Raw genomic sequence first — 14,074 nt, 5'->3', positions numbered from 1 at the left:
TATTACTGACTTTAGTTGTGTTCTGGGAATTACGTGTGGCTACAGTTTTGGGACCTTTCTCCCATACTTGAAGCCTTTTGTTGGGTGGGGATTTTTGTCTTCTAGTGTCATTCTTTAGGGAAAAAAGCAAACAGGTCTGCCAGAGATAGAGCACTAATTTTCACTTGTACCAGGACAATCCATTTTTTTCCAGTTTGCTTTCTCTAATTCTTCCCTGATTGAGTTAATCACAGAAACACACAAAACAACCTCCTTGCACGTTTGTTATTAACTTCCCAGTTATGTTTATGGGAAGCCAATTATGTTTATAGGCATGGGGTTTGATTGCTGAAGTCTTTTAATTGAGGGAGATGGCTCTCGACTGCTTTGGTCATGAGCAGGAATTTATAACAAAGTTAATCTGATTTTTCAAAGGATCATTAGCAGGAACAAGGATTATCCCTGGATATTTAGATGTTCAACCCTTGGCACTGTGCTGGCAGGAGAGATATTGGGAAGCATTTTAAACCTCCTCAGGAGTATTTCATAGGTCATTCCAGGGCAGGCATTTTTAATCCACCCAGAAAAATGTGGAAAAACATCTTGGTTTCTTTTCAACACTCAAACACTCAGTGCTTTGAGTGTGTGCTGCTGGGCTGGGGAGGAGCAAAATGGCAGGGAATAATGTGTCAGGAGTGTGAGAATCACTTCATGCCTTGAATGCTCAATCAGGTATCAGCTCACGCTCTGCTGTGACCAGGGCACAGGGGTTCTGCTCAGGCTGCTGGCTTCTCTGTGTGTGTACCCATGTTTAACCCTGCAGGGCTGATCCAGTGAGGCATTCTGCAGCTGGAGCCAGGTATGGGGCCTGCCAGCTTCTGTCCCTCTGACCATTATGTTTTAGGCATGGGGTTTGATTGCTGGTAGTCTTTTAATTGAGGAAGATGGCTCTCGACTGCTTTGGTCATGAGCAGGAATTTAAAGCAAAGTTAATCTGAATTTTAACCCATGCTGCATTTGCCTTCGCTGAACTGGTGTCTGAGCTCTTCATCTCACATCTCATCAGCTCAATCCTAATTTCACTCTCCAGGTTATTTTATTTCCCCACCCATGCAGGGCTCCATCCCCTCTTGCAGCAGGAAGGCATTGAAAACAAGTGGGCCAGAAGAATGTACCAGGAGCTCAGCTCTTCTTTTAGGAAGTGCATTTCTTGCTGTTATGCTTCTCAGTTGGGCCTCTAAAAGTGCAGAAAATTAACAAGAGGAATCCCCAGAGAAAGCTTGTTTAACATAAATACATCTTTTAGGTTTTTTAGTCATCCTTGTGATTTGGTGTGGCAGAACCTTATGGGTTCTCAGAAACTCCAGGGTTTGCCAGCATATGAAAAGTCTTCAGTGTTTTCTGTGTTCTTCTGGAAGAGAGATTTGTTCCAAGAGGGAAACATTTCATAATTTGTAACAATGAGTGCATTTATTGTGCACCTCACTAAAATCAGCATTGTCAAATGACTTTTCTACTGGATTTAGGGTTTCCATTTTCTGTAAGGTTGACAGGAAACTTTATAGACTTCTGAGTTTTCTGATAATTACCACAGAACCAACTGTTTTAATTGAGTAAAGATTTCTTTTTTCTTTTATTTTGCCTTAAAGGGATTTCTGTCATCAAAAATAAAAGAGAGGGAGAACTAAAATGTGAGTCAGAGTAAGTAAGGATTTTATGGATACATGATGTTTGGAGATCTGCCTTTGTCAGAGCATTTTTATTATAGCACATGAAAGCTGTAGCTGCAGGCATGGAGCAGCTCCACACCAAAACCAAGCTTTACATTTAAACTATTGATTTGGGCAGACATAAGTCATTTTTTGAGAAATGTGGTGCTTGAGACTCATCAGATGTTTTGGAGATTCGATTTATAGTTCAGGTTGAAAAATTGGGTTGTGGCAAGAGCACATCCAGAGCTTTCTGGGAAGTTTAGGAAGGAAGTTTGGATCTCAGGGAATGATCTCAGAGCTTGTTGGGTCCTTTCTGTCTTCAAATGCTACAACTCTGCTTCTTTAGAGAGTTAAATTTGTAACTGTGTTTATTTTGATTCTTTAGGAAGTAATAGAAGCTATTGCTGAATGTGCATTTAAGACATCACCCTTCCCAATCCTCCTTTCCTTTGAAAACCATGTGGATTCGTAAGTAATTACCACCTTTCTATTGGCTGATGTTTCATTTTTTATAAGGTCTAGGCATGGAATTGTGTGTGCACCTGTGACCCAAACAACAGCTCTTATCCAAAAGTGAAATTGGGCCTGTTCCTGAAAACCTCCCTGAATCAGAACCTGTTCTTTGGGAGGGGAGGTTGGATTGTGAGAGGGATTTTGTTAACTTTTCACTCTCAGTGTGTCCTGCTGGAATGCAGAAATACTCCAGAGAAAACCAGGCAGTATTTCCCCTGCTTGTTACCCTGTTCTGTGCTACAAACACATTCAGCATTTGGTCTGTCTCTTGTGTTCGAGGCAGAGGCCAAACCATGGATTTCTAGGACCGCAAAATAGGCGGTGGGATGGCCAGGAACAGTTAATTTCTGCCAAAAAAATAAGTTTACTTAAGTTTATTTCATTTTCTTTTTTTTTAGTTATAAGAAAAGGACGATTTTATATAAATAAATGAGAACACTTCTATCTTTGTCCCAGTGATCTGTTTTATTTTTATAGTTCTGATTTTTTTTTTAACATTAACCTTGGTTTTGAATGAGACCACATGGTTCAAATTGGAGTGACAGTGACACATAATCTTAACCTTAACTTGAATTATCTTTTCCCCTTTTGTGTTTTTATTTGGTGTGAAAACATTTCCAACATTTCTGGGGGCAGTTTGGACTTAGAAACTAATTTTTGGGTTTGCTTTTGTGTTTTTGGGGTTTTTTTCCAATGTAAAATAGAAATATTCTTGGGGGCAGCTATGAATGTTTTAACACAAATCAGAAATGAGGTTGGCACTTTAGTTTCTGAAAGAGGAGAAGGTGAGGGCTAACTGCTTTTCCATTTTTTAGGAGGAACATTCTTGTCATAAGGGAAGGAACTGGTAGAAGCAGCTGTGTAAGAATGTTTTTAAAGAACAGATGTGACAATACTGATCAAAAATTATGTAGGTAGAAAAATTTAAAATCAGAGGGCTGAGCTCCACTACCTGAATACCTCAAGGTACAAATTTACCTCTTGGGGGCAAATATGTGTTCGCTCTGCTCACATTTCTAGGGCACATGGTTGTGATTCAAACAGTCTCTTAAATCCTGCTCAGTTCTGCCTCTGAAAGCCCACACAGGGGCTGTGTTAATTGCCTTTTCTAATGGCCCCTCATTTCTTTTTGGTGTACTTTGTGTCCCTTTGGGTTGCACTCACCTGCTCCTGTAGGTTTGAACTCACAGTGCTTCCAAATTCTGGCCTTTAGGAAAGATGTCAACCATCATTTTTGAAAGTATTATATTTTATACTCGTTCTTCTGGATTTATTGCAATATACATCCACTCTGCTCACATGAGACAGAGGAAAAACAACAGCTAAATAATTTTAACCACAAGAGTTACATTTTTCTTCCTTTAAAGTCATCGCGACTTAAATCTTCAACTGTTCCAGGGTGATCTATTTTAGGAAGGTGAAGAAGTAAAAAGATCTATGAAATAAACTCCTGTCAGATGTAAGTTATACACAAAAGTGGCTTTAAAATCCTGAGGTGAGGCAGTGTCAGAGTGAAAGGCAGGGTGGCACTGCAGCAATGTGCCTGGAAGGGGACAGGGTTCCTGCTGCATTCCTGTCATTTACAGCTTGCCCCTTGGAAGGAATGGAACCCTTCTCTGCAGAAACCCCCAGCCATGGAGTAAGGAATTAACCTGATGTGTGCTCTCTGATATCCTTTTCCATGCATTGCTGAGACACAGGGTTGTAGCAAAGCAAGTTTGCAGAACCATGACCAAATCTTTTCTCTTTCTGAGGCTTTCCTGCTAGTGGTTCTTTTCTGCTATGGTAAATGATCAGATTCAGAGTGTGTGTTTTCTCATTTTGCTTTGCCTGAAAATAATTTCTGGTAATTTTACCAGCTTCTACAATTGCCCCTTAATTCCTTCACTAGCTGCTGGAGAAATCTGCAATTAGTCATGTCACTCACAGAAAGTTTCCCTAATTTCATGGAATGCTCCTTTTGTCTTTTCATTTCCTTGGAATGTTGTTTTTCTCCTGGATCTTAAGGCTGGACTTTGCCCTAAATGTTAACAAAAAAGTGCCAGTGTTTTTTTAGAATTGCTGTCAAACAAATCCTGTTTCATCAATTCCTACTTCTAGGGGACCAAATATTTTTTTATGCTTTTCAAGTTGAGAGAGTTGATTGCAAAATTTTGCTCCCGTAGAAATGTTGGCATTGGCTTAAACAAAAATACGGTTTTAGCCTGTGTTCCTGGCTTGTAAACAGGCTGCAATTATCAGAGGTAAATAAGTTTCACATCCTCACATAGATATGACATTGTTAATCAGCACTGGACTTAAAACACAGTTTTTCTTTATTCTGGTTTATGTTCATTGGAATATTTTTGACACTTCTTGTCCACCTAGGGGAAAAATCACTTTTTGGCACATGGTGTAAATCATCTCATTTGCTTTCCTTTGATGTGTCTCCTAGAAGGGCTCCTCTCCACTATCTCCACAGCACATGAAGGATTTAATTTCCTGTACTGTAACTCCGCTATTAGTGTATTTTTTCTTGCCTGTTTGTATGCAATGAAAAGTTAAGGAAAAGAGGCAAGCATGTAACTTTTAGATGACATAAATTGTTATGTATGTCATCATTTATAGTGAAGTCAGAACATGCCCACTGAGAAAAAAAGACCACTAAACCAAGCTGTGGTTCTGGGAAAAAAGCAGAGGAGTGCCCTGGAAATGCTGAAAGGACCTCAAGGAGACCTTGGTGTTTGAAATGGGGCTTGCAAGGCGATAAGCAATCTGCAGATCTGAAAGCAGACACTCTATAATTAGAAATGCACTGATGACAGAGCAAAAAGGTGAAGTGATCCTTGAGCAGTATCCATATAAGATTGCTTCCAAGATTAAATTTAATTACAGTTATTCATACTGCTGGTTTCTGGCTGGTATTGTTGCTTCAAATATTAACAGGATTTTTATCACTTTTTCGTCCCACACTTTGAATTATTTTAGACTCTTCTGGGAAGCATCTGCGCCTTTGTCTTATGCAGAGGAAGTATCTCTGCAGAAGTGATAAAAATGTAATGTTGGGAGCAGCACTTGTGCCAAGGAGCCTCTGGGTTGACCTTCATGATAGGCATGACACAAACACAGCAAAGCAAAATACTGGCAGTACAATAATGGTAATGAGAACATTTCTTAATGTTCTTTGTATTTCTGTATCTCCAGGTACCATGCTCCTACTTTGTCCCCTCACCCTGGCACATTTTGGGGGCACCTACAACAAGTCTGTGTGCTGCCTGTCTGTGTCTGCACAGTGGAAATCACAAAGCAGATAAAGTCAGCTCTTTGCAGACAATCAGTTTTCACTGCAGTGCATGAATGCTGAGAGAATTTCCAGTAAGAGGAAATGTGGACCAGGAAATATCTGGGGTTTGACTTCATAACAGAATTGGGGGAACATATTGATTTAAAAAATTTGGTGTTTCTGTTGCTCTGGTTCGTAATTTTCAAAGAATGGGAAATAAAAAGAAACCCATATTCCAACTTCTTAAAATAGGGATTTGTAATCTGCTTTTCCTAATGGTCTGTCTCTTGCAGCAGTACATACACAGGTATGTATGTTAGGGAGAGAGGGAACACAAAGATCTACCACACAGTTAAATGCTGGTACTCCTAAATTTTTTTTCTATCCCCCCTTAGGAGCTTTTAAAAATATTTGTACACATAGTCCAGTTCACAAAGACAAGTAACTTTGAAATGTCAAGATTTTCCTCATTTGGCCTTGTTGCTACCTCAAGGGTTTTTTGTGGTATTAAAACCTATTGGTTTTTCACATAATTTTCCCACTTTCTGCCTCTGGGATGCAGTGACATTGGGATTTATACGCTGAACCAACATCATGCTGCATTACATTTTTCTCGTTTGCAAAAATGAAAGTTATCACTGTGCTCTCTTTGAGGTAAACATGTAATTAAACACAGAAGATCAGAAGAATTTGTTCTAGCTGTGGTGATGACTGGGAATTTATTCCATTTAACTCTTGCTTTTTATTTTTTTCCAATTCCTATGGAGAGTTCTTTTTGGAGTTGTGCCCATGTAAGGATGATGATGATGATGTCACACCTAATTACTCCAGTTTCAGTAAATGGCCTCTTTTGATTCAAGGAGCTGTCCTTTGAACTTCCTGCCTTCTGAGGGTATGGATCTGTTCAGAACACAGGCTGGTGGAGCAGGCTGGAATAAAGCTCACTGAAGGCCCCTGGATTTGGGGCACAGGCACACTCTGCTGAGTGGTGCCTTTATTTGGTTGGAGATACCCACACAGTGTCCCAGCCTGATCTGCTCTCCCGCCACCTTCTCCCATGAGGATTCTGTGTTCTGCTGCCTTGCTTGTCTTCAGCGTGGTTCCCATCCCCAGCTCAAAGAGCCTTTTAGCTTCTTTCTGTGCAGAACTGGCTGCATGCAGAACACATCATTTGTGACGTGCTGTTGGGATTTAAATGCGTGCAGCTCCTGCTTTGGGGGATAATTCAAAGCCTCCTGGCAGTATTTTCTGTCAGTGACTGAGCTAATGACTGCTTCAGCCCCTCTCTGCTTCCAGGGGCAGCCAGGATGCTGATCCCAGGGAAATTCTATTTTCTGATGGAGATGTCATTTGGCCACTCAGCCTTTATCTCAGCTCTGCTTTGGCCACGCTGACCTGGGAGTTGGTCACCACTGACCAGCTGGGCACAGCCAGGGCTGAACTGCTTTGCAAGAGAGAAATGAGCTTTTTTTGTCTTTTTTTCCTCTATACCCAGCTCAATTTTGTCATGAAGAGCAGCTCCATGGTAACATACCAGCTTACCGCATCCCTGTCTCTTCCATGACATGCAGATCCTAATTAGCAGGAGCTGAGGAAGTTATATTAAGCCGTGCAAACCTGTCCTTTAATCGAGGCTTCCCAGCAGAGTGTCAAAAAAGGAAACCTTGAAAGATGCCTCAGCTCAGATGCTACGCATTTTAAACAGGCACATGTAGCAAAAATCCTCAGCTTTCTAAAATTAGAGAGTGGCTGTGGTACTGAGCTGCATTTTGAGTTGATTGGAGTAATGTTTCTGAGTGCATAACCTACCTTCAGTCCTAGAACTTCCATCACTGGCATGCAGGAATTGCTTCATCTTTGGTTGCACTTGGGGGGAATTGGTTACAGGTGGAGTTTGCTGAGGTGCAGGTTACAGAGCAGAGTATGTTGTAAGAATTGCAGTGCAAGAAAAATGCCAGGCACGTGCATAAAGTAACACAAGGGGGAAAAAACTTCAATTTTGAATAGAAGTATTGCCTGAAAGAGGCAAATTCATGTTATGGTTGTTTCACTGTTATTCCATTGACTTATGCCTTTACTTTGTGTATGTTCCCTTTGATAAACTCCATCAGAGGAACTGAAATAATTGCATGATGTATGTAGGTCTCACTGAAAAATTCACAGCTATTGGATCAGGAAATTATATCCAGTTTGGGGCTATTAGGTGCTCCATTACTGCTGCTGTCACTCTGGAGCGTTAGTAGGACTCATTTCTTTCTTTCCTTTCTTCCCTTCAGCCCTAAACAGCAGGCAAAAATGGCAGAGTACTGCAGGTTGATATTTGGAGATGCCCTGCTGATGGATCCCTTGGAGAAGTACCCGGTGAGGTGCCTTGGTGTTATCCCATCTCAAATGGCTGGGGATGTTTCCTGGGGTGTCTGTCCTGCCTCGCTCCCCATGGGAAGCCTCTCAGTCTAAAGGAGGGAGTTGTGAGCTGTTGGTGGCTTCAGCATTATTTGTGAGGCAGAGATTGCCCTGATGGAGTGAATTGTGATCTTTTCAATGCAATTGATCCTCATTGCTGCCATTTTAAAACCTGGACTCTCATAGCTGAGCTAATACTTATTTTGGTTATTACTGCAGGCACTTCATAAAGCACTCTTCTTCTTAAGTGCCCTCAGCAGCCCTGTTTCATTGAATGTTGACATTGCCTCTTGTGCAAAATCCATTTCATTTTAACAGGGCTTACAGAAATTACAGAAGTGTCCTACACCACATGCTCCCTAAGAAACTGCCATGAGCCTGTTCCTTCTGCTGCTTTAACAAATCTCTCCTCTTTCTCCCTGGAAGCTGGAGGCTGGGGTTCCTCTCCCCAGCCCCATGGACCTAATGTACAAAATCCTGGTGAAGAACAAGAAGAAGTCTCACAAGTCAGCGGATGGGAGTGCAAAGAAGAAGCTGTCAGAGCAAGCTTCCAACACTTGCAGTGACACATCCAGCATGTTTGAGCCCTCCTCCCCTGGAGCAGGTAGGACATAGCACTCTTCTCCCTCCAGCACAAATGCAATCCCAACAATTTGCAGTGCTGCAGCAGTGGGGATTGCTCAGCAGGAAACAACACTGAAGTGTCTTTGATCCTGGAATCTGTTTTTTGGGTTCTCATGGATTGACCCAGGCTCTCTGGTGTGTGCAAACATTTCTGCACTGCTTATTAAGGACAGGCAGCTGCCAGCTCCTCCACCCTTGGCTGCCTTTGCTGTGTGCCCAAGCCCAATAGCAAATGGAAATGTTTTCCTGTCCTTGTTGCCTCTGGGCTGTGCCTGCCATTATTTGGTGCCCTTTCAGACAGAACCTGTTCCCCAGAACCTGCACAGCGTCTGCAGTGCCTCAGGGTTTAGGATAAAGGGATGAGATCCGTGTTCCTCTGGCAGGGAAGGCTCAGCCTGCTGATGTCCTGCATGTCATGGACCTCTATTTAAAGTGCTGTAAGATTATATTCTCTTCCAGAGCTGGAAACAGAAATAATGACATCTCTATATGCTAATTCCCAGCTCAGTGTCTGTTCCCTGTGCTGGAATTTCTTCTCCTGTCCAGACTGAAATTTTGTGTTCTTATAAGCACAGATATTTATGCCCCAGCAGTAGAAAACTCACAGAGTAAATTGAAAGCTCTGCTGAAGTATCAGTTCATTGCTATTTGCCTTTTAAAAACTTTTCCCCATTGTTTGTAGTTTTTTTCTGAACTCTGATTAACTGAGCTGAAAATTTTCCTGCTGGCAGTTTGCCCCAAGCTGAATTAACGAGAAAGAAATCCTGCTTCGTTTGTGGATAACATTGTTTATCCTATTAGCAGCAAAAAAGAGTTTTCAACTGTTGCTTTTAAGGAACGATAAAAAGGACATGTTTTGGATTTCAAAGCAAGATTCATCCCTGTGTCAGAGATGACTTAATGCTATTTTCTTGATTTGCCTTTGACAAATCCCAAGCAGGAGAAGGATAGATGTGTGTTCCATCTGCCTTGTCTGCAGCGTTTGGAATGAGCCCTGCATTCCCAGCTGTCCCTTTCTGTGAGCAGCCCAGGGTGAGGACAGTGGCAGGGAGCACAGCCTTGGCTCTCTGAGAGGCTGGGCTGCACTGGGGCCACAGCTCTGCCCTCAGGAGCCTCCCCAGGAGCTGTGCTGGGAACAGCCCCAGGCTGGGAGTAAAGGTGGTGATGATGATGGTGCCAGGCAGAGGGGTCAATCCCATAACAGCGTGTGTAATTTTACAAATCAACTGTGACTAGTATGCCCGTATTTACCTCTGGAACAGCTTCTGGTTATGAAGATGAGCACTTACAAATTAGAAAATGCTGGAACTGAGGCTGCAGACTTGCTGTGGTCACTTGGTTCGTCCATGACTGCCAACACACATTGCTTGTGTCCTTGTGTCAGCCTCTGCCTCTCCTGAGGCACTTGTGCCTCTTTCTGAGAATACAATTAGTCAATATTGTTCCTCTCTCTGTCATTCAGTGCTTGATCGTAGCTAGAGCATCCTCAGTGAGTGTCTGTGGGGGTATCCAGGCTGCCAAACAGCAGTGAGTTTATCTGAATGGTACCTGTGGGAAGTGCAGTATCATTATAGCAATTGTAGCTGAGGACAGACAAATCTGACAGAACTTAAGAACACTCTGGGGATGAGTGATGAGGGACACCCAGAATGTCATTTTTCTACAGTGCTTTGAATTTTTAAGTATTCAGAGCTCCAGAGACTACAGCTACAGCTTACAGCTATGAGCATGCAGCATTCCTGTAAGTCAGGTGCCAGTTTTTTCTGTCTGTGGACAGTTAAAAAAATTTTATAAGAACATTGTGGTAGTGAAGAGTGTCTACACAGAGAGCCCAAGAGTGACCATGCCACCCTTCTTCTCACATCCCCATATTGGCAATGTGTCACCCTGGAGCTCTGCAAGCCTTGTGCTCCTCTGCACCCAGCACCAATTTCTTTGTGGAGCAATGCAATTAATCAGAAGCCTGATTCTTAACATTGCCCAATGTTAAGTGTTTCAGTGCTCCAGCCTTAATAGAATCTTGACATTTAGCAGCTTGGATATATTATTCAAGCTACTCTATTGGGTTGTATAGCTCCTGTCAGAATTGCTGCTGATCTCCAGGAGAAAATTGTGCTGATTTGGCCTTCTGGAGATTCTAAATGAGTTTTTTCACAGCAGTGCAAAACAAAGTGGAAATTCACACTGGAGTTGATATCAAGATTCACAGTGTCTTACACTGCTTGAGGTCAGATTTAAACTCAAGTAAACCCACGTTTTTGATGTGTTATAAGACCATATGAAAGTGTAGTGCTGGTGAAATAGTAGCAATAATTAAAGAAAGAATTCTGAGCTTTGTAGGATGCCTTGCAGGATGCCCATGAAACTGATGTAGGAAGTGACTTCAATACATGTCAGTGGGAGAAACTTTTTCTAAAAGTAGAGCAAAGCTGAAAAAGCAGAAGAATTTCTGAGATAGATTGCAATTTTGGTAAAGAAGCCTCTTAGACCTGGGTCCTGCACAATGGACAGAGGTGAGCAAACAAGATTTCCAAAGTTCTGTCACAGCACAGAAGGAGCAGTGCAGTTCTGCAGGATGTGCACTTCACCAAAAGCAGGCCCGCACTGAAAGGAGCTAAAGCTTGCTGATGGAGCAGGATTAAATACTGTTAAATAAGCAGATTGTTCGTTTCTCACTGATGGGATGATGGTTTTGTCAGAGCAGTGGGTGCTGCAAGGAAGGACTCATGGAAGGCAGGGGCAGAGGACAGAATTGGCTCCATGGTTCCATGATGCCTAAATGGAAAACTGCATACAAGGTTTTGGGCTCAGTGGGTGTAACTGCTGCTGATACCAGCTGAGACCCATGGCCCATTGTTACGAAGCAAAATGGTTTATCAAACTGAATAAATGTTATTTTTCCCTTTTTAAAAATCAGCCAGTGCTGAGGTACAGTGGAAAACCCAAAAGGTAAATGCCCCCTGGGATGGTGGTGGCTGCCTAAAGGTTGCAGAGTTAACAACTGCACCAGCAAGAGCCACATCCATAATTCATCCTGGCCATTGTCTGAAAGGCTCTGAGAGAGCAGATTACCAGATCCCTCTGAATTTCAAGCACTGTCTACCCTTTGGTTTCATTGAGCTGCCAGTCTGTCAGGGTGATGAGAATGGATAACGTTTAGCACAGTGCTTCCTCAAGCCAAGGATTTGGCTTGTCATTCCCAGCTCTCCTGATCATCCTCCAGTCAGGATTGCTGTGTTGAACCTGGGGTTCAGCCTGTTTTGCCCACTGTTGTTTCTGCCAAGGAGCACTTTTCTATCTCCTCCACACTGCCCCACTCAGCAGGGACAGCTCCTTGGAAACATCCTTCAGGCTCTCCTCAGTTTCCTGAGCCCTTCTGCCTGTGAGGGTTGGCAGTACCTGTGTTGTAAGCGGTATCCTCCAATTTCTTGATACTCTTCTGGCTGCCTCTGTCCCTGGGCAGGCTTTTGTTTGGCTTCCTTGGAGCAGGACTCAATTTTCACTGTGTTTGTGTGCCAGGGAGCACTGGAGAGGTCCTGTGCTGAGCTGGGTTTGCAGTGCCACCTAAATGCAGCCAGTAATGATGGTATGACAGCTAATTGTCCCTTGGACAGCCTCAGGGTGGCTTTTGTGCCTGCCATGAATAGGGAGAGAGGGCTGTGCTGCTGGGACAAGGCAGTGCAGGTGTACCACACCTACTGACACTCTCATTTTGAGTCCATGCTGGCACCCCTGTGTGTTACTTGTCCTGGTTTTGCTGTCTGATACAGAACTTGAAAACGAGATTGGATCTCCTTGGGAGTGTTTGTGTTAAATGTTTTTAAACAAAGCAGCCATGCAGTGTGTGCTTTCCTCCCTGGGCACTTGCAGCAGGAACAGGCTATCGTGTACCTCTGCTCTCAGAGGTGCAAGCTGGCCAGAACCTGCCCACCTTCCCCTTCTGGTGTTCTTCTGCCAGCCTGGTTCAATCAGTGGAGAGCTCCCCATGCAGAGATTGTCAGTGCAAACCCTGGGAGAGCTTGCCTGGCTCTGCACTGTGCTGAGGCTCCCTGAGCCATCCCCTGGGCCTGTTGAGCAATCATGCTATTTTCCTCAATGAAACATTAAGGAAGAAGTGTGTTGGTGAATCAAAGGCTGACATTTCCACATCTGGCCCTGGAAGGACGTGCAGGCTGGGTGGTCATCCCTGGGTTGTGCAAGGCACACTCGTGTGTGCTCCCTGGGCTCAGGAGGGGCCCCTGGGGCAAAGAGGAGCCTCTTTATTGACTCAGGGCACCCAGACTGACAGGGGGAGCTGAGACTGAGTTACCAGTCTCTGGAGAATTTGGGATGCTGCACAGTAGTTAGATTGTTGTGCTGGAAGGTTTGTGGAGTGAAGTCGTCAGGGAGAGCTGTCACTGTTACAGGTGTGGGTGGGTGACTGCAGGATAGGTAAATGTTCCTTCCCAGAGCCTTAGGATGCACAGGTACACATTATGACAGCCAGGCCCGCAGGAGGAGTTTCTAAAGGCAAAGCTAAACTTGATATTCCTTAATGATTTAATTTCGGATGCAACCAATCAAAACACTTTGAAGGCGAGGAGAGGCCCTTGTTAATTAGTATTAAATAATTCTCACCTTGCCCATGGAAGTTTGGTGAGTGCCCTAGAATTGGAGTGAGGCAATGGATGTGCTGTGTTTGGTGCCATTTGAGCTCTCAGGGGCAGGATGAGCCTTGGGCACTGCTGCCATTGCTGGGTCTGCAGTGCCCTCAGCTGGCACAGCACAGCTCAGCTCTGCTCCAGAGGGCCCTGCAGGAAGCTGCTGGCACTGCTGCCCCTCGGAGCAGGGCTCTGCATGCCCAGCACAGGTGGGCTCTGCTGAGCAGCCCTTGGCACACAGCGCAGCAGAGCCCATGGATTCTCATGGTGCTCTCCTCACCCCGTGCAGGCTGCAGCTCCCCAGAGGGGCTGGGGCACTCCTGCAGGCTGGACTCACACCTCCGAACCCTGGGGCTGTGTCCCAAACTCGGGAATATGTCAGAGCAGTCAGGAATAACTCGGGAATATCTCTGAGATACCCACACAGAGCACACTGCACCCCCCTCTCAGTGCTGCTGGCCAAGGAACGAGCATCAGGCAGCTCAGAGCAAGAGTTCTGCTGCTTGGGCAATGGGAACTGAACTCCATGCTCAGGATGGATGAGTCCCTCCCTTGGGTTTGGTGCTGGGACAAGAAGCACAGGCACAGCACAGGCTGCTCCAGGCAGGGCTGCTGCACACCCTCCCTGGGTTTGTCACTGCTCGTTGTCCCTGCCAGGCCTCATCTTCTGCTTCGACCTTTGCAGGAGAAGCAGACATGGAGAGCGACGACGACGATGACTATGATGACGACTGCAAGAAGTCGTCGATGGATGAAGTAAGGGCGGGGATGATGTGGGGATGGGGTTGGTGTGTGTTAGCAGGACTGGAGCTGCCATCCAGTGGAGGAAGGCAGGCAGAGCACCAGCACCAGCTTCCCCAGCTTGGCTGTTGGTCGGGTTGGAAACACATCTTTGCTCTTTCTATGCTTTTCTTTTCTCAAGATGAAGAACAAACAGCACC

At 44.3% G+C, this 14,074-nt stretch overlaps 1 protein-coding gene across 3 annotated transcripts in view; it reads left to right on the top strand.

Moving 5' to 3' along the window:
* PLCB1 (phospholipase C beta 1) overlaps nt 1-14,074 on the top strand; it is a 281,025-nt gene that overhangs the window by 196,354 nt on the left and 70,597 nt on the right. For all 3 annotated transcript variants that reach the window (XM_058020248.1, XM_058020251.1, XM_058020249.1), the window contains exons 12-15: nt 2,077-2,159; nt 7,743-7,827; nt 8,296-8,473; nt 13,819-13,889. In XM_058020248.1, the coding sequence (XP_057876231.1) occupies nt 2,077-2,159; nt 7,743-7,827; nt 8,296-8,473; nt 13,819-13,889 (417 nt within the window). The remainder of the gene's footprint in view (nt 1-2,076; nt 2,160-7,742; nt 7,828-8,295; nt 8,474-13,818; nt 13,890-14,074) is intronic.

This window comes from Melospiza georgiana, chromosome 3, assembly GCF_028018845.1.
Source record: "Melospiza georgiana isolate bMelGeo1 chromosome 3, bMelGeo1.pri, whole genome shotgun sequence".
NCBI classification, from domain to species: Eukaryota; Metazoa; Chordata; class Aves; order Passeriformes; family Passerellidae; genus Melospiza; species Melospiza georgiana.
Note: the sequence above shows the minus strand (reverse complement) of the source record. Positions and strands in the feature narration are given on the sequence as shown.